Source organism: Sebastes umbrosus, chromosome 3 (assembly GCF_015220745.1).
Source record: "Sebastes umbrosus isolate fSebUmb1 chromosome 3, fSebUmb1.pri, whole genome shotgun sequence".
Classification (NCBI taxonomy): domain Eukaryota; kingdom Metazoa; phylum Chordata; class Actinopteri; order Perciformes; family Sebastidae; genus Sebastes; species Sebastes umbrosus.
Window position 1 is genome coordinate 24162575 of NC_051271.1, and position 24835 is coordinate 24187409.

At 42.5% G+C, this 24835-nt stretch overlaps 1 protein-coding gene across 3 annotated transcripts in view; it reads right to left on the reverse strand.

Moving 5' to 3' along the window:
* Nucleotides 1-24835, reverse strand: part of cntln (centlein, centrosomal protein) — a 109776-nt gene that overhangs the window by 34700 nt on the left and 50241 nt on the right. For all 3 annotated transcript variants that reach the window (XM_037763929.1, XM_037763930.1, XM_037763931.1), the window contains exons 14-19: nt 17199-17299; nt 13417-13514; nt 11920-12461; nt 8192-8273; nt 5040-5121; nt 4431-4699 (exon numbers count right to left, since the gene is read on the reverse strand). In XM_037763929.1, coding sequence (XP_037619857.1) covers nt 4431-4699; nt 5040-5121; nt 8192-8273; nt 11920-12461; nt 13417-13514; nt 17199-17299 — 1174 coding nt within the window. The remainder of the gene's footprint in view (nt 1-4430; nt 4700-5039; nt 5122-8191; nt 8274-11919; nt 12462-13416; nt 13515-17198; nt 17300-24835) is intronic.

Consider the following 24835-nt stretch of genomic DNA (forward strand, 5'->3'; position numbering starts at 1 on the left):
TTGGCCGGTCAATAGGGCCTAATTCTCACTGTGATTGGCATGCATAATAAAGCCATCCTGCAGAATCAGAGAGCACTTTGGGACAGAGGGAGTTTAGCATTTGGTGCGAGGTTGGGTTTAGAGTGATGAACGATAACGGCACCAGCTGATCATGTACAATGTACAGTGTATCAATGATTCTAAACATAAGCATCTGAGGTGAACACTATTAACCACATGTGAGCAGTGGAGCTAAAAAAATCTCTTTGCCTGCTTATTGAGAAAATATGGGGCAGAAACACGTCTGTTTGGTTCAATACTGCCACAATTAGCTGACCTGGTATCATTTCAAACATCAAAAATGCTTAATGGCACAAATAGGAGACATGATACATGATGCTGCACACACGGGGTAAACGCTGGAACACACACAGAGGCACGCACACACCCCCAAGTGAAACCGCAGATTCCCAGGGGTTTGCTCTCTGCTCTGCATACATGGAGGTTATTGATATCTGGTTGCTGGTTGACACCTTTTAATAGAATCCCTCTTGTTTTAGGTTTCCTCTGCTCTGTTGAAGACGCACATACCATTTCCCCGGGGAGGGAGGGAGAGAGAGAGAAGTAGGAGTGATAGAGAGAAAGGAGTGGAGAATGGAAAGTGGGGCTGCAGTGGCAGTGGTGCACGAATTAAGAGTGGCATTGATGACACTTCCTGTAAGACAGGCTTTGATTTCACAGGCCATTTTCAGCCCTGGTGAGAGATGACACTGACATATACTGGTGGTCCATTAGGCTGTAAGAGAGGACACCTCTCTCTCTTTCTCTCTCCCATCTGTGTAGTGGTCTCACTGGTACAGCATCAGTGACAATCATTAGCAGGATAAATAAGGAAACAGAGGCTGCTGAAATAGCCACAAATGCAAAAATCAACAAATTCCAAATCAACCAAGGGAAACATTACTCACTTTCTATTCATCCTGTTGGGCCGGACTTTTTATGTGATTTGTAGTGCATCTATCATTAAAATTTAAATAATGTCTGGAGCTTTTTAAATCCAGTTGGATGTGTCTGTTGCACCCCCTAATCCTGTGATAATCCCAGCCCCTTACATGTTAGAGGAGGGCAGGACACTCCACACGTAAAGAGATAAGGCGAGGCGATGTCACAGTACACTGCAAAGTGAAGTAAACTGGGGAAGTAATGACTGAGTGAGGTAGATAATCCAAGCAACCCAATGATCCTGTATTTGGATGATACGCATGACGAGCACATTTCGTCAAAAGCTAGAACACCTGTCACCTGAGTCTGAGTTCTTTAAGCTTCTTATGCCACCTTAACGGCGCATTTCCACCAGATCTGGTGACAGAGGGCTTTCCATTCATTTCCCATGGAAAGAGGGGAAGCAGACGTCCAGTGCATGGTTGGAGCGTTGCAGCGAGTTGGAGAGGATATTTTTGCATTAAGTTAAAAAAATCTCAACTTCAGCCCGTCCAGCACGAAGCGCCTGGCTAACGAAACTTGGATCAAGCTGCCAAACTAGGCGATGTAATTCTAAAAAGAAACGAGATTCAGCAGTGGTACAGCCTATTTATCGCCTCAAATGTTTTCAGAAATAGATTTTGGTGGATTGTTTAGACAGAATAACATAAAGTTTATGAGCAGGCCGCCACGTTGTTTCCTGTTTGAAACGGCGAGCAGAGAACCAGGGACCAATCAGGTGCATTCCACAATAGGGTACGTCATCGCTTGAGCAGCCAGTTGAGTGGAGCAGCTCGTCCCCTAGCGTCCTCGCCGGATCTGGTGGACATGTAGCGTTAGAGATAATTCCAGTTATTACAACTTCTATTTTATGAAGTCTTATTTTTGTAGTTTTTGGCCATTATTTCTATCAGTGATAATAACATTTAGATGTAGGAATCGTTGCTATATTCCTAGATCTTAAAGTTAATCGTTGAGATCTAGGGATATGGCAACATCACTAAATGTCAGAAAGAGCAAGAAACACGGCTGGTCAGACGATCAGACAGGTTTTAAAGAGTCACATCAAGGTTAGACAAACTTATTTGAAAGAGAAAACGAAGGTGAACGTTGTAAACATCAATCACAGTTCACAGACTGACTTTCTTTTCAACTTTGACCTGCAGTACTACAGACCTACAGACGATATGAATATTTCAGGTCACGATTATCCTGACCAAAATAATCGCGATTCAAGATATTATCCCGATAATCATCAAAATATGCTAAAAACATTTTTTTAAGAAACAAATATTTGATTGTATCACAGGTAGGACACAAATCTTTTTTTAGTGAATATATTTTTATGTGAAATAAAAACAAGCAATTTTAAATAAGGTAATAATAAGGTCTCCCTGCATAAATAAAGGAAAAAATAGCAACATTGTCTGAGTCGGTTATTTCTTCCATTATAATTCCTGTATTTTTAAACTTTTCTCTATTTTTTACTTCTCTACCATGATAGCCAGCTAGAAAGCTTTTTCAAGTCACTTGTAACGATTTTCATGATTATTCCGATAATGTAAACTCACCACGATCAACATATTGAGTTCAGTTTTTTTATCGCTTTTACCTCCAAATAAAGTAGTTTCGATAATCAGGCTAAAACTGTTGGTTTGTTTACGACCAGTATGATTGTCTGACTGCTTGTATTATTTGCCACATTGGACTTTGTTGCAGTGACATTGCCATGTTCCCAGATCTCTGCAATGTCATCACAACCGACCAAAGTTGTAATAAAATGGAATCATCCTTTAAGATTAATATGTTGGAAAGAAAGGGAAGCTTCCACACATGTCTGCACTGCAGGTCTGAGAGTTTGGGTTCCATTGTGTTGCTGATAAAGACATCTGTCAGGATACCGTGGTGCTGATGACTCAGTGAAAGTTTCACCGTGATGTTGAACACATGTTCCCCTTAGGCTGGGACATGGAGAGCTGAGTGCAGCATCACAAAGCACATCACACCTCTCCACGGCAGCTCTACTCCTCTCTCATGCTATAGATTTGAGAGTAGCATTTAAATAGCAGCTATTAAATGCAGTTATTAAGATAGTTAGAAACTTAAAATCCAAAGACCACAGAGGGAAGATGAATAAAAAAAGGAGCACATGGGGAAGCAGGTAAGAAATGAAGGAATAAGGAAATAAGACTTAATGATGGAAGGAGGTAAGGAAGGAGGCAACAAGGGAAGGACAGCATGGCTGAAACATCAGGGAGACACAGCAGCAACACAAACAAGTTTCTGAGAAACTGCCATGCTACTTCTCACATGATGGCCCCTGTGGAGGCTGTCCTAAGCCAATTACAAGCAGAGAGTTTTAGTTGGAAAGTTGGCAAGGACCGGCTGGAACAAGCCCAAAGTCCATCACCTCTTGCCCTTTCCAGAGAGGGCAACGAGACATGGCTTTGGCCAGTCAGTCGGCTCCAACTTTCTCTGGTGGAGTGGCATTAATACTGCAGGAGGAAAGAGGAAACAAACAGGAAGACAACAATTCCCTCTCTGTCCACTCACTCACGCAACAGTGTGTGTTCGTGCATGTGTGTGTGCGTAGCAGTACACGTGTGGCTCTACTGCTGTGTCTGAGTCTAAGGTCTTGTTGGGCCTCAGCAATCAGATGCCTGGGTGGGAGCACAAGGGCCACTTCCTAGGTAGCAACACTATGAGGGGCTGGACTCTGACCTGTGTGTGTACAAGTCCAATATACTGCATCTGTACTATTCTACTCAATAAATATACAGACATACAGACACATGCGCCTAATCAGTGGGCCCTCGCTGGCTGCTGCTATGTCTGAATTCACCAAAAGAAGTCTCCTGCCTGTCCGATTAACGACTGTATCTGTCAGGGTGTGTGTATGTGTGTATACATATGTTGGTGTGAACAAGGAGGCCCTGGCAGGCGAGGTACTGTTTAGGGCCAAAGTGCTTGGTGTTTTATTTATAGTCTATACCAAGTCTAAGAGTTTCCTACCTGGAGGCAGGTACTAAATAACTAAATGGGTGTGTGGCAGTGCTGGACCCTGTGAAAAAAAAAAGTCACCGTGTGTGTGTCTGCGCACACAGGTGCACGTAATTGGAGGAACTGCTAGTGACACAGATTGTTGTGGAGAACTGGCTTGTTGAAACATTCAGCGAGACGAGACAACAGCAGAGAGAAAAAAAAAAAAGAGAGAAAGAGAGAGGGAGATTCTCCTCCTCGCTTCTGCTCCGTGGTGCTGACCTCCATAGGCGAGGGTAGGCCTGTCAGCCACACTTATTAAGCATGATAAGGGCAAAGGACCTGCTACTGCTGCACCCTCAGCCCTCAGCAAACACAAAAGAACCACAAAAAAAGGAAAGACAAAGACAGTAAAAATAAGAAACTTCCCAACACTTATAACTGGCTTTTTCCTTTTTACTCATTTCCCCTGTTTTTTCCTCCCAAGTTACCTGTGTGAGCTTGTGGCTGCTGCAGAGTTTCTCAGAGAGGGAGTTGAGCTGTGCCGTGATCTCCTCATTGGCCCTTCGCAGCTCTTTGGCTGAAAGCACAGCGTCTTTCCTGGCACTTCGCAGTATGTCAATGTGACGCTGTAGGGACTCTACGCGCTGCTGCAGAGAAGAGGAGGAGCAGCGCTGGGTCTTCATTAGCATCCTCTTCCTCCTCCGCCTCCTTTCCTCTCCTCCAGTCCCTCGGTCCCAGGGCTCATGCTGTTCATCGTCTAACAGGAGGAAGTACACGCAGGCACCTCAGAGTTGACAAGTGCACTGAACAAATCCCTATTTAGAAGCCACTGGTGGGAGTTAACAGGCTTATGTAAAAAGTGTCTTTGTGTATGCACGAGTGAAGCTGTGATATATTTAACAACTTGAATGATTAACATTTTCCATTTATAACCATTTCAGGAGTGTCAAGTTCTGAAAAACCAAAAAACAACGCTTGTTAACTTCTTAGATATTTGTTTCCGATCGACATACATTGAGTGTTCTTCCTGCTTCAATTAATAGTTGATTAGATTTTTGTAGTTTTGCATGGGTGTGAAAAAGGAAAACTTATGCTACCTCGGGCCAGAACATCGGGGTGTTTTCTGCTGGGTTTTGCTGCCGGCGCCGCCGTGTTTGAGATCAGTGAACACCTGTAGGACTGGAGGAAACAGAAAAGTCAGAGATGAAAAGCAGCTGTTAAACGTAACACAACCGGTTGACATGTTGTGCTTCCTGAGACGCAGCTCATAATGACACCGTGATCACAGGATGTGCTCAGTTTAACGCGACAAGACAAATCACCCTGTGCTTTAATAATTCACCTGAGCGCGTTCAACCGACTTCGACGTGCACGCTTCTCAGCGCGGATATTACTTCTGACAGATGCTTGCAAATACCGCCTTTGTTCAATCACTGTCTGAAGGCCGTGATTCACTCTTACAGTATGACGTGTGTGTGTGTGTGTGTGTGTGCGTAGTCATTTGCACTCATAAGTGTGTATATGCGTGTGTGTATGTGTGACACCTCCCAGCTGCACCATCGTTTGTAGTGACATCAAAGAAGGCACCACCACCACCAGCCCCTCCTCCTTCTCTGCCTGTTTCCTTTGTATATGGGGTCAGGTAGGATTTGATCAGTGCCAGGTTTGATCACACGGTGCCTCGCAGAGAGGAGAGGAGGGGGATGAACCCTTTGGTTTGTGACATAGCACGTCGTGAGGGGCCGGGGCTGTCACAGAGATGAGCCCGGGAGGAGCTGATGGGCACATTTAGCGGATCTGGAGTGGGGAAACTTAAGGGGATCTGAGAGTAAGGGTCCTGACAGCTCCCTGGCTACATGTACAACAACAACCCTCTCTCCGTCTCCACCTTCTACCTAGCTCCCCTCCTCTGGAAAACGAGAAAGAGAGGAGAGGCAGAATATCTTTAAAGGTCCCCTTCGTTCCTCTCTTCATCTCTCTTCTTGACGGACATATCTCTCTGGGGTTTGGAGCTGCCATGTCCTGCTGTGAAGTGGTTTGATATGGACAAGAGCAATGGTCCAGGCCTATCGATTTTAATGGTGTGGAGAGGAGACAACCACATAGGCAAGATGTTGTGAATGCAAGAGCAACGGGAGTGGAGATGGTTAGAGGAACACTAATCACATAACTTATATTACCTTAACTGGAAAAAATGAGCAATTCACATATGTTATTAGATGGCAACTGTAAAGTTGGATAAAAAGCAATAGAAAATGAATTAAAACACACTCTGCACCATCAATTTGTAACAAAAATTCTTTTGACATTGTCGTAAAGAGTACATTACATAAATGACTGTATAGGCACAATAAAACATAACACATACTTTGTTTTCAACGTTACTGGGGTGGCGATTACCTGGTTCTATGACTATGGTAATGTAGCTGTAGATCAGTCGGGACAGAAGAACATTCTGACTTAAAGCTGAAGTAGGCGAGATTGGAGCAAATATGATTATAAAAAGTTATTTTTATAAAACGGTCGCTATATCGTGACAGTAGTACATGAAACAGGTAACCTGAAAAAAATCATGTGCCTCCGGTGTCCTCCGGTGCTCCTAATAGCATCTGCAAGATTTCACATACCAGAGGAAAACAAGCAGTAAGAGCTGATCTGAGGTCTGCTGTCCAGCTGCCGTCTATGAGAGCCGGCTGTCAAACACTCGCGAACTCCGAGCAAACGGTCAAACTAGGCAGCGCTGATCAAATATGAATCAATATTATGTTACGTTAATGCCTATTTCTCGCCTCAAATGTTTTCAGAATCATCTTGTAGTGCACGGTTTAGCTGTAAAATGAGAAAGTTTGTGATGCCGCCGCCATTGTGAAATTTGGTGAAGGAACGCCAAGTAACGGTCACATGACCGGAGCACAGCCAATAGGAACGCTCTCTCAATGAAATGACCTGTGATTGGTCAAAGTCGTCAGGGGCTAGATTTTCTAAAGCCTGAAAACGTGAGGAGGTGCGGACGTCTAGTTATCTCTCAGAACACTTGAATTACAATATACTGAAAGGTTATTATGGAATTTTTGCCCAATGATGCCAAAAATATACTGCCTACTGCCCCTTTAAAGCTAGAGTTGGTAATCTTCTTCAAAAACATTTTTGTTATATTTGTTGAAATTCTCATTACATCCAGAAAACATTCAATAAATCAAATAATCTGACAAAAAAAAAGAAAAATCTGGAATGTGTGGCTGTCGCAGGACTATAATAAACCCATTCAATCATTTCATTCGACCCGAATGAAATGATTGGATGGCCTACCTGCCTGTCTACCTGCCTACCTGTCTGCCCGCACACACTCAGCCAGTGCACTCATTGAGCGTCACCGGCATCTTCCACAAGCTGCTAGCTTCACAGCTGTGAGTACTAACAATAGTCATGTTCGTTGTTTACATTCATAATGATAATTTTGGGGGAGTGGCTTTGGAGGGAGGCCTGAACGGACGGATTGTCAGTGTTGCCGACTTGGCGCCTTTCTCTCTAGATTTAGGGTCTTTTGGAGTTAGTGCTGCTAGCTACTTTCATTGGAAAAGAGTTGGCAACACTGAGCTTGGTTTTTGGGTTGGACATTGTTTTAAATCTAGCGTACTCTTGCGAATTTATTAAGATTATCAACCCTAGCTTTAAGTTAAATAAAATTCTGCTTACAATTTTGTTTGGTACAGTACCTCAAAAATCTTTAAAAAATGTATTATAAATTTAGGATCAAGAAGCACATGTTCCGTACTGTACTGATAAAGCTTATGCTTCAGTGAGTGATAGTTTGGAATCAGTGTTGGGATTCAGAAATTGTTTTTATGATGGACTTACACCACAGGAATAATGGAACAATTAATACAAGGCTGACACAACTCAAACGAAACCTGTACACACTCTCAAACTACTCAAAGACTGGCTAATCACACAAATCCAACTAAAGCTGTCCACACATGATCAGTGGTAAAATCGCTCTGCGCTGGCTGTGCCATTGTTTTCCTATGTGGAGAGTGGTGCTGCCCAACTAGGCGGAAGCGCTACCCTTGGCGTGGCCACCGCTCGAAATCGCCATCAAGCGCTGCGCTCAAAATTCAAATTATTTCAACTTTGACCTCGGTTGCCGCAGACCTTTGAAAGCGCAAAGAAACAGTGAATGGCGTTTCTTGCACTCTTTTTGGGGAGATATTTTACTACTAGTTAATTATTTATTCCTTTTTTAACCAACCTTTCTGTTAGCGTATCGTCTGTCAGCCGCTCTCCGTGAGGTCACACTGTTGAGACTGTCCTCGTAGTCTTCACCACTGTCACTGTAGAGAAAAGTGAGGAGGGTTATTTCAGGCCAGAAATTGAACCCACAACACCGTCTCTGAAAGTACCACCACTGGACAAAAATCCAATTTACCTTTTATGGTTGATTTAGTTGACATCAGGCAAAAATATGTGCATTTCGCCCCCCCCCCCTCCGCCTTCCAACAGAAAATCAATGTCCCATCCAATTTCTGAGCTGGAAGTGTAAATGTGGGTGTATATTAAGTGAAAAGCTGCAGTGTCTGGTGCTGATGGTGAATGCATCAACATGTATGAGAGCGGCCGTGGCCTTCATTAGCCCTCTGTGTGTGACAGACGTGTGTGAGAGGCACGGCTGAGCGGAGCCAAGCAAAGTTGCATCTGATGGACACACGGTAAGGGCTTCCTGGGACACACACACACCCAACCACACACCCACACACACACACAATCACACACACACACACCACACACAGGTTTATTGACAGTGACCTTTGACGTGAAGGTGGAAGCCAGTGACATTTACGCTGGCGGGTTTATTAAGGTGGGGCCTGGGAGAAGCAGCGGAGGTAAAGACCACAGAGAGAGGATCTAACTGGAACATGACAGGGCTGGGGGCTAGTTAGGGTTAAACTCGGTCTGGAAGGGGCACAGGGACCAGGGTTACTGCTTTATGCTGGTGAGACAGCTAAACAAGTCTGACTTAAATTTTGCCTTGTGAATACAATTCTGCAGTCATCTCATTATTAATTTGAAAATACTAATCGTGCATCACATGTAGATTCAAATGAGCAAATACTACAGTCAGCATGATACCAGTGTTATAGTCAAGACCAACTAAACCCAGACCAAGGCATGACCAAGACCAGAGTGTATCGACAACGCGTCAAGACCAAGACTTTGAGGGGTTGAGACCGAGTCAAGACCAGACCAGTAAGTCCCACAATGCATGACACACAATAGTGAAACATGTAGACCATAGGAAATCCTCAAAGTGATATGAAGGATCCACGTTCCCATAAAAACACCCACAGAAAACAAATGAAGATTCCCCTTCATTCACCTCATTTATTGCCATACTGTATGTATAGTATGTGTGTATGTATGAGTGTACCATGAGAAATGTCTTGATGAAATAATCAAAAGGCATTGCAGCGGTAAATTTTATGTGTGGGAATTTTCCTTTGTTTTCTATGTGCAATCACATTAATGATGTTAGCAAATAAGTCAGACAAAGCACAGGCAGTTTAGTGACATCCACTACCTGAGTCCTCTTTGTCTGAGACCGAGACAACACTGAATAAAAATGTGGTCAATTCCGAGACAAAACCTTCAAAAAGTGGTCTTGAGACCAAGACCGATCTAGAATACTACAACACTGCATGATACTATGCCTAAACCTGTCTACAGTGAATATGAGGCCAATAAGACAACGGTAACTGTACCCACAGGCTATCAAAGTTGTCTCCTGGATGTGTTTCTACGAACAACACAGTTAAAAAAGCTGTGCTGGCATGTTATGGTGATACTTCATGGGGGTTGTGTAGTTACATGAACACTTCTCTGTGCATTTACAGGCTGTATGCAAAATTGTGTGGGTCAAATGATGAGAAATGATGAAAGATTCTTCCGTATAGGACACATGGGGTCCCAAAGCCCAAGATAACACCCTCAAATGTCTGGATTTGTCGACAACTCAAAGATATTCAGTTTACAGTCACAGAGGGGTAAAGAAACCAGAAAATATTCGCGTTTAAGAAGCTGGAATCAGAGATTAATTTAATAGTTGACAACTAATCGATTAGTCGTTGCAGCTCTATTGTACTGTACATCTTTCGGTTGACGTTCAGAGACTTAGAGAACCTATAAGACGGCACACTGAATCTGTTCTGGTGGTTAGTGGTAGTCCAACACCTCGCAAAGACACTTCATGTTGTTTTTCCTTGTGAATCCTTTTCTTGTCAACAATTTGTCGCCTATCTGTAATGAAGTCTATTCCAGCGGTGATTAAGAGCATATTAAATATGCAAACCCAATCATAAACAAACACAACATTTTCCTACTATCTGAACAATTCAATACGATTCAGAGCGATCTTCTTCATGCCCCCTTGCTCTCAATCTGTCCTGCTCTCTAACAAAACTGCTGATATGCTCAAAATGGTCAGCTGCCTCCAGCAGCTCAAAACTTGAGAGAGGGAGCCAGAGGCAGCGATGAAAAGGAGGGGGGGAAAACAAAGACTTGTCAGTAGCCTTAACAAGTCTGACATCTTTATTTGGAACTATTTAGGCCGAACCTCCTTAGGCAGAAATACTGTATTTCCGGGAGCGCCTACCAGACATATTGCTGAAGAGGGCAGCTGCGAGATGAGAGACGCAGAAGGCTTTACAGTAACAAATCAGTTGACAGGTGCCTTAAATAAGACAACATCTCAGTTTAGGCCCCTTCTTCACAAATCCACTTAGATCCTCCTCTCAGGTAAAGCGTATATTAGACGGCTGCTTATTAGCCACATGGAGAGGCATTAAAAAAGCAGGGCAGAGCTGCACCCAGTCCCTGTTAAACGGCCTCATGTGGATTGAGATGGGGTGGATTACAGCCTGATGAATTAGTTGGTGAAGAGATGGGAAGTTAGTAGGGCCGAGCAAAAAAGAGAGAGCGGGTAGAGAGAGGCGTACCGGGAGAGAAAGTGAGGGGAAATAAATATCAGCGTTGGCTCTGAGTGTTTGAAATCAAATCATTCCGACCATCACTCAATAAATGTTGGCTCAGTGGCTTTTTTGCATAAAACATACATGAAATAATTACTGTCGATGGTTCTTAATTTAGAGGGTGTTAAACAGCTTGTAGACATCTGGTACTGAGCCGAGTAGGGTCATTCAAAATTTATCTAACTAAATTAAGGCGAGGAGAGCAAAGAGGAGGGTGGGTGAGATGGAAAGGAAGTGTGTGTTGGGAGGGGAGGGGAGGGGGGGGGGGGGGGGGGGGGGGGGGGGGGCTGGAGGAAATAGAAGCGCACACACATTTGTGAATTGACATGCCACAAGATAACCAACATGACTAGACACAGGGTGGGGTTAGCTTCCATGCATGTATGGTTGTGTGTGTACGGGGTGAGAGGGGGGGGTCTTGGTACTTGCAGGGGGATCCTTAGCGCTGTCAAGGGGGGGTTAGTGAATATGCAAAGGACCAGTAAATTAAATCAAACTGCCAAACTGTCAATTTCGGGGTAGCGTGACTAGTGCATGAAAATGGCATCACTGGAAGGTATCAAGGCTTTGGCGGCCCCCTTATCCCTGGGCTTTTCTGGCATCGGTTCAACTTTGTGTGGAGAGGTGGCTAATTTTGCATGCAAATTTCAGTCAATAAGCTCCAAGCAAGGCGTCCCAGGATATTTCAAAGGATCTGACAGTAGTTTCCCCCTCCTCTCTCCTTCTCTCTATCATTCTCGCTCGCATTCTTCTTTTGGCTCCTGAATACCAACTAGACAGAAGATGAAATTCAATCACCCATTTGCTTACGCTTTGCATATGCACGTTGTCCCCTTGATGCTGCGTGGGCCCCCCCACAATTCAGCCAGCCCACCCGCTCTACTCCTGCCACCTAAAAATAATGAGGGAGGCTGCGAGAGTAAGCGCATCTGTGTGTGTGCGTGTGTATCATTACCTATCTATGCTCATGTCCTCCCACTCGTCCTTAGTGGGACTGGGGCTGCGGCCTCGCCAGCTGATGGCTTGATTGGGGCTGACTGTTCGGTGGCTGCGCGGCTGTAGCGGACCTCTGAGCCTGGTTGTTCTGAGTTTGACCTTGTGGCTAATGTTGCTAGCGATCCCGCCTGCCCGCGCCGGTGCTGCTGCCCGGTTCCTATAGAAGTCCCTGGCTGCTCGGAGGATCCCGAGCTCCTGTCTCAGCTTCAGCAACTGATGATGAAGCTTGGTAGTCTCTTTCTGAGAGGCAGCCAGCCGGCCTCCTAAAGCCACGATCTCGCTGCGATGCCGCTCCCCCTGGGCCAGTGCCTGGGCCAGCGCCTGGGCCCGAGTTGCCTCTTCACGGACAGCTTCCTGGGTTCGCAGATGATCCAGGGAGGCTTGGAGTCTGCGGCAGTTGTGGGCCAAGTCTTCCTTGGCCTCAAGTAGCTGCTCTTTCTCTTCCCTCAGCCTCTCTGTCTCCTCCTCCAGAGACACCATCCTCCGCTCCAGCTGTTCAATCTGCAGGAATCAGAGATATGGGGCCTCAGTGGTACAACATAGTTAGCTTTTTCCCCTTGCAAATCTGTCGTTTTTACCATAAATACTCAAACGTCTGCTCTTGCAATGCTAGTGAAAACAACAACATGCCACATCTGACTTCCCCCTGTTGTTGTTCTATAGTGTACTGTATGTTATCAGTGAACATTTAAGGCCAGTTCCTGATTTGACCTGTGTGTGGTAGCATGCACACAGTGCTTTCCCTCCCCAGACTTCTTCTCAAGGGTTTACATGCCAATGCATATATTATGCTGTGTGTATGGCAGAACCAATGAGGGGAGCAACACCCCCCTCTCCAGCCTGGCAAGGCTACGGACATCTGACTGGCACCCCCTTACCCCGATCACCCTCATCAACCAGGAGCACTTAGTCCATTTGTTAGATCTTTGGTGGAGACTGTTTAAGAGAACAGTGCATGCCTGCTGGGTTTGTGCCTCCAGGCAATTTTTCCCTTTTATTTGGTTCTCCCTCTGCCCGCTGGTGAAGCCCGGTACCTTTCAAACAAAATTAGACGGCTATGCCCACTCTTGATGATTCACTGCCATGAAGGCAGAAAGGGGAAGCAGGGATTTTAAAAGCATGTGTGCACAAATATGTGCAACAGCTCCGATACAACATTTATGTTAAATTACCTACTGTTTTCTGGGATAACTTAGTACAGTTTTCTCTACTCCACCCCTACAGTTACTATTTGTAGAATTTTTTTTACTTAGGAAAAAACAAACTACAAGCTGACTCTTGACTTGGAAATGACTACATGACCAATTCCCCAAAGAGTGAGAACACTTTCAAATCATTCTTGATGGAGAAAAAAACAAATTTTCTGCGAGGCATTGTGCGTACAGTAGTTACGGCTCTGTCGGGTTTCTTTTATTGGCAATGACAAAGAACACTTAGTGACGGCATAGTGCTGTACCTTTTTAAATGACTGCTCCATTCGCTCTGAAGAAACAGAAAGCTTTTTCGGAGTGCTGCTTTTGACCCGGCGCTCCTCTAGCACTTTGTGAAGCAATTCTGCAAAAGGGAACAAAGCTCGTTATTGTGACAAGATGTGTCAAACTCAGGCTGCTCAATCAATAGAATGATAATAAAGAGGGTACTTTAAATCAATTAGCATTACTAAGCTCTAATTTCCTTCATAAGGTCCAGTTTCTTTTTTTCTTCTTTTGTCAATCAAATCAAAAGAAGAAAAAAAACTGATGTCAACTGATGCTATTTTCATGGGGACTTGAATTTTACACTCTGCTAAAACCTCCTTCTTGTTTCTAAAATCTTATCAAATAGCCTTTTTTTTTTTTTACTCCTGATTAACAGAGAGGCGTTTTATTTAGTAGTCCACGTGGAAATAGGAAAACAGTGTTCAAAAGCACACACTGGTACATGCTACGTGCAACCTCTCCCTGGGGATCTTAAACAAACGAAGAGAAGTGCTTGAATCCCTCGTGAACACACAGCCCCGGGCTGCACTGCTTTGTAGTCCACTATGTTTCCCCAATGGACGACTAATCTCCACAGACTAACATGCTGCTTTATTCTGGGAACTTCAATAGTGGCCTTGGCAAACATATGATTTAGTCTTTATGATAACAACAGAATGAATGCAGGAGTCAAAGTGCTCGGGGATTTGATTCACACATATTCATGTGCGCATACACAATCCAACAAGCCTCAGTGTCACTGCTTGATATATATATACCTGCAAAAGTAGCAATATCTTCTCTGCTCACCAAGATGCAAAGGGCAACACAAAACAATATAAAACTTTCTTCCTTTCATTCTCTCCTGTTAAACATTTATGACAGGACGACCAATATAATTTGTACAATGAGGCTGGAAACATTAAATATTCAGGACCTTGACTTTTCAGGTCAGTTGATCTTTTGGAGAGCGAGTTGGAAAAAGAGGCCACAGAAGGGAGAGCAAAAAGAGTGAGGGTTATGTTGTGAGGAGCTGCTGCTCCCTTGCTTTGCATTTGACGCTTTGCCCAGGGAAGTTTGTTACTTTGAATTAGCCTGCTCTTTTGTCTTCCCAGCGTGTCACATTCAATCAGACGGAGCACCAAATAGGACAGGAGGGCTGCCGTGTTCGCTGGGTACATAACCAGGTTGGGAGACAATTATCCCGCTCCAGTGCTGGTGGCTTGGGAGTTGGCACCTCAGCACTACCTTGATAAGAAGACGTGGTGGCTCCCTAGTCACCCACAGTTGGAGGAGGTCCTGGCACTGCGGCATACATTAACGTCCCTCCCACGTCTCCTCATGGACTGCAGCACAAAGGCCCCGCTCCTTTCATCTGCTGCCTTTCGTTAGCGTGATCCCGGCGCGAGCGTTTCAACCCTCCATCCCTTTGATCGGGTCACAGAGGTTCTTCAGGAGCAAACGTTGTGGCCATTCACAATGTTTTCTTAATAATGTTGACTTTACTTACTATTGACTCTGAAAATATTTGAAATATCCAAGATGATGCAGCCTTATTTTAAGTTAGGGTTGGACAATATGGCCCACATTTTCTATCACAATATAGGTTATTTCATATCTTGATACTGAATGAAAAGTACTGAGTATTTTTTTCATTTAATTAAGAAGAGTTGCCAGTGAAATTATAGAAAACAAATTAATATTTCCAGCTATACACTGACTATGTTTACATGCATGCACACAAATACAGAATAATCAGGTTAAGACAATAGTTTGATTTAACTGAGTTTGATCAAATTTCTGGAAATTTTAGTTACTATGTGCTTATTATCAATTTAAACGATGTAATTGTGTATCACGATATTTAGTTATATGATTTCATAACGATATGATTCCACTGAAATTATCATATTGAATTTGAAATAACAAACACAGCTGGCATCTATTCATACAGTTTATGGGAAGATTATCTACAATCATCACAATATACAATTTATTTTGACAACTATATAAACCTAAAATAGAAAAGAAAATAGGTAGTGCCTCCATGACTTAGAAACTCTTTTTTACACAATCTTTGTCTTTTCCTTTAAAAAACTTATTGTGAAACAATATTTTTGTGAGTTTTATGATATAAAAACAGAGATTTCATCAAAAATAATGCACAGTAAGGAAAAACTAGAAGTGCTTTATGTCCTACATATACAATATATTTGATGGATATTTTTTTTTTAGCCTGGTATGGTACCAATAATTGATATTTATTTATACAGAGAGAATGCATCTTTAACATTAGTGGTAGTACAATAAAACAACAGTACTGTGTAAAGCCACTCTGCAGTTGGCTTTTGTTTCAGTTTTTTTTATTTTTCCTTGATTTACTTGAACACAAAAGACAAGAAAGCAGATACTCCAGCTTTCGTGTAACATTTATATTTAGTGATTATTTGTCTGTCCTTTCCGAAGAGCTTATTTCCTAGTATTCCTGACTAGACTGTCAATAGGAGAGGATCCACTATTTTAATTAGTGCCATCCTTTAAATCACAAGCTTGCATCTCCAACAGACACCATCATTGGTTGTGAAGAAAATTAAAGTGATCTAGGACAGATTTGTTATTGAACTAGTTAATTAAGGCCAGCGGTTGCTGTGGTCAACGTCTGACAAAAGGCTGCAGATTAGATTAAAAGCGATGTGCTTTTTAACATTGGGAATGATATATGCAGACAAGATGAACACTTCTTGATCTCTCAATCAATTTGCAAGGAGTTGATCAAGTCTTAATTGAGTTGTCGTATTAATTCCACTGGGAGTTGTCTTATTAATTCTGCTCACTAATAGACATGGCCCAGAGGTAAGAGGACGGCTTAAAGGTGCCGTCATGTTAAACACTTACAGGTGATACTTCCAGTGCCTATTTTTACTTTGTATTTTAAGCCTGTGGCAACATCTTTGTTGTAGAGAACAATACAGTAAATTAATTAGGGCTGTCAAAGTTAATGCAATAATAATGCGTTAACACAAATTATGAAACATATGAAACTAGAAAACCAATGGATATTGGTACCAACCATGTAGGTAGCTTGTCGCAAAGGAGGCTAAATAACGCACCAAACTTGTGCTAAATTTTTGCGGGGAAAAACTGGAATGGCCATTTTTAAAGGGGTCCCCTGACCTCTGACCTCAAGATATGTGAATGAAAATGGGTTCTATGGGTACCCACAAGTCTCCCCTTTACAGACATGCCCACTTTATGATAATCACATGCAGTTTGGGGCAAGTCATAGTCAAGTCAGCACACTGACACACTGACAGCTGTTGTTGCCTGTTGGGCTTGAGTTTGCCATGTTATGATTTGAGCATATATGTTATGCTAAATGCAGTACCTGTGAGGGTTTCTGGACAATATTTGCCATTGTTTTGTGTTGTTAATTGATTTCCAATAATAAATATATACATTTGCATAAATCAACCCTATTTGCCCACTCCCATGTTGATAAGAGTATTAAGTACTTGACAAATCTCTCTTTAAAGGTACATTTTGAACAGATAGAAAAATGTGTGATTAATGTGTGATTAATCGCTATTAACAATGGACAATCATGCGATTAAATATTTTAATTGATTGAAAGGCCTCAAATTAAATTTAGGGAAAATATTTCCACAACAATAGAAAACAGAAATTGAAAATAAGATCGAAGACAAAAAGTGATTTTCAAGAATTCTGTTCATTTGGTTATTTTGAAGTCCGTAAAAAAATATAAAGAAAAAAAGGGGCTCACCTTGGTGTTCATTAGCAAGACACAAGTGGACCTCCTTCACTGTGGCCCGGTCCATAGCAGCCTGGACTCGCAGCATGTCCAGCTCTTCTTCAACGCCGGCTCTGCAGTCACACACAAAATGAACTTCTCTTAACACAGCTCTTACTGTACGTCAAAATCTATTCTTCTACAACTATAAATGGCAAAAACAAAATATGAAAGAGCTAAATATGGAACCACTACCAACAAAAGCATTGTATAATGAGTATCTTTTTAAATCTCCACAAATATCACTCTGGATATCACACTGTGGACTCCATTATAGTAGAAACTTTTAGGCTTTCCCTTCCCAACAGAAAAGACGACATTGTTAAGAAATCAACTAATTAAAATGCTTTTTTAATTCATCTGGAAATCAAAGTGACACGCAACATGAAACGCCAAGGTGGGAAAGTACAGTGTGCGTCTGTGTGTGTGTATCATAACAGACAAACAGACTGGAAAGTGTGCCCAATTACCTCTCTGCAATTAGCTTGATTCCTGCTAAAGGCTAATTATGTGGAGCCATGCTCGAGACTTTGCACTTTCAAGTTATTATTAGGACCCCAACTGAAGTCTACAGAGGATACACACACGAGCCCGCTGAGACAACCACACCTGAAACACACACCTAATTTCCCTCCCCTCTGCTCCACGGAGTCAGAGAGAAACACTGGAAAGAAGCTGCTTCTACTGGTGGCATTCTTCCCTCGGTTAACCTCATTACAACAGCAGGTCTTTCCTTCTGACTGACTCCTTAAGGCATGCAGTGAGTGCAGCATGTGCGATACACTCTGAAGTGTTTGGGAGTAACAGGGCATTTGTGGCTATGGTGAACTATGATGAGCATAATGGCAATTAACTCAAACTAGACACCTGTTTCCACCAATCTAATTTTGCTAGATCAACCAAGAGATTTTTTTCCATACATATGCCAGGAAAAATGACGTGGGAAAAGTTATCGCCATAGCACAGGGAAGAAAAAGTAATTAGCTTTTTAGCCCACACAGCGCAGTAGAGGCCTGGTCTAATGGCTGACCGCAGCTTAAATAAGTACACAAATGACTCTCCCTGAGGGGGGGTGAGGAAGCAGATGGATATGTGTCGCTTCTCTATAGATTTTCCTCCATAAATGAACTCAAGTCGATGAGGCACCGGCACTGCCCTGTGTGTCCGGGCTGTTAATGGGACAAATGAGCTGAAATATGCAGCATGTGAAAGGAGCCTGTTCCATCTCATGTTTCTCTTTTATGCCTTTTCGGATGCTGATGGTATTGACGCTAAACCAAAGTTCATATGCAAAACATTCAATTTTGTTGAAGGATGAGCATACTTTCTGGGATGGAGAAGGGATTGGATTGCAGATGGAGTTCATTGGCCAGGGGGCCTCCGGTTTCACATCAAAACAGTTCGGAGATGGAAGACTATTGCATCCTTATTCAGTAACGTTCAGTTGTTGCAGTGTGTGTGTGTGCACCAGTCTGCCATAGATGGGGAATTAGCAGAGCTAGGGATGTTATAAAAGCAATAATACAAATTTGGTGACTTAACTTCAATATCTGCCAAGGTTATATAGTAGGGCTGTCAATCGCTTAAAATATTTAATCGTGATTAAATGCAAATTATCAAATTTTTTATCTGTTCAAAATGTACCTTAAAGGGAGATTTGTCAAGTATTTAATACTCTTATCAACACGGGAGTGAGCAATATGCTTGCTTTCTGCAAATGTATGTATATATATATATTACTGGAAATCAATTAACAACACAAAACAATGATAAATATTGTCCAGAAACCCTCACAGGTACTGCATTTAGCATACAAAATATGCTCAAATCATAACATGGCAAACTTAAGCCCAACAGGCAACAACAGCTGTCAGTGTGTTGACTTGACTAGGGGAGACTTGTGGGTACCCATAGAACCCATTTTCATTCACATACTGTATCTTGAGATCAGAGGTCAAGGGACCCCTTTGAAAATGGCCATGCCAGTTTTTCCTCGCCAAAATTAATCGCAAGTTTGGAGCGTTATGTAGCTTCCTTTGCGAAGAGCTAGTATTACACGGTTGGTACTAATGGATTCAATAGGTTTTCTGGTTTCATATGATGTCATCTGAATGTATCTTCACTCCACCTTTAATACTGAGCCCAGTACAACCTCCGAAAGATCGATTGCGTTAATGCGTTAAAGAAATTAGTGGCGTTAAAACAAATTTGACATCGCTATTATTTAGTGAAAGTTAAAATAAATGCAAAACAATTTACAGGTCAATTTGTATTTTAGAACTGATTGTTGTTCCATTTTGTCACAGCTGCTTTAGTCTTGTAAAGTTAAATGATGTGAGTCACAGTGTTAAAATGCTAAGAGTTTTGTTTTCTGTCCAAACATCACATTTGGAATTATCTTTTCTTTTTGTGGCTAATTTGGTCAATGACGGAAAATTGACATTTAATTACACCATTGAATGAAACCACATCTTTCAACAGTGTTCTCTTTTCCTTCTCTTTTAATTTATAACCGCACAAAACCGTTGCCTTAAATGTTTGCTCCAATCCTCCCTCACAGCCTCACTCCTGACACGTTGCTTCCTTGTGTGAGTACATCATTTGATAAACAGATGCTTACTATATTTCAGCCTATTGGGGTCCTGATGATGGGAAAAGAGTAGCTTTGAGAATTCAAAAGGATGTTTAAGGCTGCGGTAACATTGAGCTAAATCCCAACCTCAAGGCATCACATTATAGCTGCCTCCACCTGAAACTAATTCCAGACCCTTTTCCCTACGTTACACTACCTTCAGTAACCTGCAATTAATCTGAGATGTATCCTTGCTATCACACAGGAGAAAAGGTGCTCTGTAGCCACACCTCCTATAGGGTATTTCAAGTCTTTTTTTTTTTTTTAAATCTAAAATGATAAATCAAATGAAGCTAGCCGGACAATTTCCAATTCCCTCTCAACTTGCCGCTTCACCTGAGGTAGAATAACACTCAGCAGGCATAAAAGTAAAAGAAGTTTCTTGGCAGAAACCAAACTAAAGACACTAGACAAGTGTTATGTTTGGTAATAATGTGGTCTGCAATGTAAGTCTGTGTCTCACGCCGCTCTTTTGGCCCCGTTTTTGAAAACATTTTCTCTCTCGTGCAGCGCTAGAACTTCAGCCCTGAGCTATCCACTCTGTGTCATTTGATCTTGTCTCTACCTGTGTTGCACCTAACACAGCTTAGAGCACAAACTGCCAGCCTCCATCCACAAGGGTGTACAACACAACATCATCTGCAGCCATTGTGCTGCTTTCACGCGCCAGCCTCCTCTTGGTTTCTTGCTCGGCACATAAAAATACACAGGAACAGCAGGGAATAGGGTGAGAAAGCGAAAAAACCTCTGGCATTTTTATCGCTGGGGAAAGAATTTTGTTTTTGGGGGGGGATTCCCCTATGGTTAAACTCAGACTAGAGGGCTGTTCATTCATGGAGGGAGTTTGGGTGGATAAGCCACTGCTGTCAGCAGAAATGGTGACTAGTGGAGTTTACGTGGCTCAGTGCTGTATTTTAGCTTTTGGCGATGCAGCGGCAGCAGCAACAGTGAGTCTTTAAGAGTTGGTTCTCCAGCCACAGGCCACTTATATGAGAGGTAAATGGGGATTCATGTAATAACCACTGGTGGAAACAACCTAGGATATCCACCATATTCCCTGTTTAAGAGCCTTGTTGACGCTGCGAGGTATCCTAATATGGAATAAAACAATACCATAATGTTGTATTTATTAAACATGAGGAACAAGTAAATACCACTTCCACAGTCAATGACTATTTGAATATGAGAGGAGATAGGCACACTACTCTACATGCTCTATTGTATGTGCGCTGCAAGGATGACACATTTTTGTAGGCCAACCACGAGGATAGAATCACCCTGGTTCCCTCCAAGCCCCCAGAAAGAGCGCCAGGCTTTGAATTCATTTTCGTAGTGGCCAAATGGCGGTTCTATAACTTCTGTGTCCATCACGTGATGCCTTTGATAATAACCCTTATTAAAATCATTGGGTCCTAAAAGTTGCAAAATGCACTAATAGCCGAACCGTTCATGTGAATGTGACCAAGACCACGGCCGGACCAAGGGTTGGGAGGCGGGGTTAAAGGAAACGCTACTGCGCCTGCTCTACGGGCCCAATGGATGCGGAAGATCGATGGAAGATAATGATACTTTATTACTAGGCAGTCGAGCCATTTTGGCTTCATGCGCCACTGAGCAACTCTCATAGGAATGAACGGGAACCCGCCTACAACGTTGTACCCAGTTCTCTTTATAGATCCATGGTTCCCTCGACAAAAAGCCAATGGGATTTTTCCATTATTGCAGAAAATAAGCTGTGTGGAAAACAAATGTCTATGATACTTACGCGTTTTGTTAATAATAATAATAATAATCTCCACAAATGAACACCACTTTTATGATTTTTGAAGTATGCATGCAATCGCCAGAAGTAAAAAGCTAACGATAGGCTATAAACGAACTACACCACGGTCGCATGAGCGCGAGTATACACAACGAAGCTGTAAAGGTGGATGAGTAGGCGTGCTGACGTTTAGTAGTCTCATTTAGCCACTTGTTAGCAACTTGTTATTTACTGACGTATTTTATGTCATAGAACAAAACGTTAAAATCTTTTAAACTTCAGTTAAACACAGACCTTATTTCAGGCATCCAACTAAAAACCCATTCAAGAAACCGATTGACTTCCAGACGAGGGAACCAGAAGTGCTAATATGTTAACTCATTTCCTAGCTTTAGGACTCATTCCTGTAGCACTCTATTGAATTTCTGAGGTTTGGTTCTTTGAAATAACTGTGTTCTTTGTGCTCTAATTTCATCTTGTTAAGGGACCAGCTAAGACTTGATGGCGCACTGAAGCTTGCATCATAATTACTAAAGCAAGTTTTTTTTTTTTTACACAATAATTAATTTACCAAATAATTAATGAAGGAAAAACCTTAGTTGTCTGATTTAAAAACATGCATAAAACATTCCGTGTGTTTGTGTGAGCAAATGTGTCCCTCCTCCAACTAAGCCCTGGTCCGGGGGGCAAAAGACTCTCATTACTTCTAATACCTTTTAGCAAATCAAGATGAAACGAAAAGAAATGGAGGAATATGAGGAACATCGGGGTAAACTTTATTAAACTTAATTAGTGTCAACGTCGCTTATTGGGGAGGTTCACGTCCATAATGGTCACTCTCCACAGAGGAGCTTTCACTGCTGCTGTAGTGCAAATGATCTCAAAGGCTTTTTCCCCAGTAATCGCTAGCTAATTTATGCTTTGATGTCGTCTGAGTATAGCATCTTAAGTCTGAGGGTGCACTGCATGTGTTTATTCTGTTTATGGTGCCTAAATAATCCCTGCCTCTTTTTACCAACAGACCTTTAACAACAATTAACAAGCACGGACATGGAGTGCCGCAGACAGATGCATAATGAGGCATATAAAATGATCCCACTGCGAATTTTCTCGCCCACCCTGCCCGTAGCTGCTTGTCAGCTATCTACTACAGCCAGAAGGAAATCTCAATCAAAAATCATCCTCGGTGTCAACTAGTTTATTTGTCTGTGCCCTTTGACTTAAAAGCACTCCAGCGTGCATCTGAGATATATTGTAAACTGATTAAATGTTGAGAGATGGGTCTTCATGTCAGATTCTGTCAATGCATACTAGTGGGATTGTTTGCTAACTAAAGCCTCGGTTATACTTTCTGCAAGGACAGGCACACGGACATGAGCTGACGTGAAATCGTGACAAGGAAACATTTGGATCTTTTATACTCCGTGCAGATTTCTCTTCGCGGCAAATAGTGTCTGATGGTGTGATGTCATTTTGGCTGTGCAGACACTCGCAACCCTTGCGGATGCGGCAAGCATAAATTACTCTTAAGTAATGAAAGCAACACGGCAGTCCCATACTATCAAGACAAGTTGAAATCATGTGATAGCTAGCATCAATACATGAAGTGTTTTAGACAAATTCAACTTGGTTAGTTATATTTCCAATTCACGTCAATGTCTGAGTATGCCGTGATGGATAAATTGAATTCTTTTCAACAGCTTTTTAAGTGACATAAAAGTGCGTACAGTCAGGGCTCCAGAATGAGACCACTTTGGCACATGCAACCAAAACCCTATCAAGTGCGACTAAACGGGTTCATTGGTCACACTGGTACGCCTGACATTTAGCAGGTCTGTCTCTGTGTGTGTATGTGTGTTCAAAAATACCGGTAATTCAAAGTGAAGATTATTCATTGTTTTTTTCGGCGAGAAAAATGCGCGGTGCCCGTTACCCCTGTCCCCTGGCCCTGGTCCAAAGGACCCCCTACTTCCGGCGCCCTTCTGACCCAACATCTTTGGCGGAGATGGCTTCAAAAAACATTTATCTGCACCTTTATTCCTGTTTCCAATCATTTACATGATGTGTTAAGAACATACCAATGTCTATGCGAACCTACACATGACAAAAAAGGTAAAGCTCAAAATGTATTTGCAATTTATAAAATGTATAAAATTTTGTGTGCATCTAAATTATGTGCTAGTGCACCTAAATGAAAAACTTAGGCGCACCAGTGCAACCAATGTAAAAAGTCAACACCTTCTCACTCCCAACTCGTCAAATACCGCCGCTTGGTCAGGGCCCATCGGCATCAGATACCAATGCACAAGTGTCTAGCGTTAGTTTTGGACATGTCAGGGATGGCGTGTCAATATACGCTTGCTACATGCATAGGGTCCTTTCAAAATAAACTTCTGTTTTTAAAAGGAGGTTTAGGCAACACAACCACTTAGATAGGGTTAGGAAATGTTTGCGTTAACTTCACTCACGCGACTCATGGGACTAACAATACTAACCAGTCACGAGACTAACGAATGACGTGACAAAATCAATGTTTACTTTTAGTTTCACATGGGCTATGAACAGCAGTATCCTGGTCGAAAGTCCTGTGTTTGTTTGACTATGTAGTGCATGTCTTTTTCAAATGTACTGACCAAATAATATGTGCATCTTAACAATGTTCACAGAGACACCATCCCACAAAACACGACACAAGAAACCATCCTGCTGATAATTCTCTATACTTTTCTTGTAAAAGGTTGTCAAACAATAAGCAATTTGTTGCTTACTGCATCCTTAAGTCATTAGGATGAGCCACAGGGAGCCAGTAAATCAGCTCAAAGAGCAGACAAACAGACCTGTTTCACCTTCTTGCTCAACCTCTTACTCGAGTGCAGAGATTAGAGGGGGGCCTGGGCTTCATAACCTTCTCTTAACACTGTGGGGACCCACTGTGCAGGACTTATCCCAGCAATATTCATTCTGGGAAACGGTCATTTGGGCCTCGAGACGGCGTTTTACAAGTGCTGTTTTTGGAGAAGGTGATAGGGAACATCTGTGCACAATATCATGACAATAAGGAAGAGCGAATTAGATTAAACAGAGACTCTCCTCTACAGCCAGCCACTTGGCATCTAAAGCTTTATAAGGGCCCTTTATTTGGCCCTAAATTCTTCAGCTGCCAGGAGTTAATTACCCATTAGTGTATCATTGCTAACACTTATCTAGCATAACCTT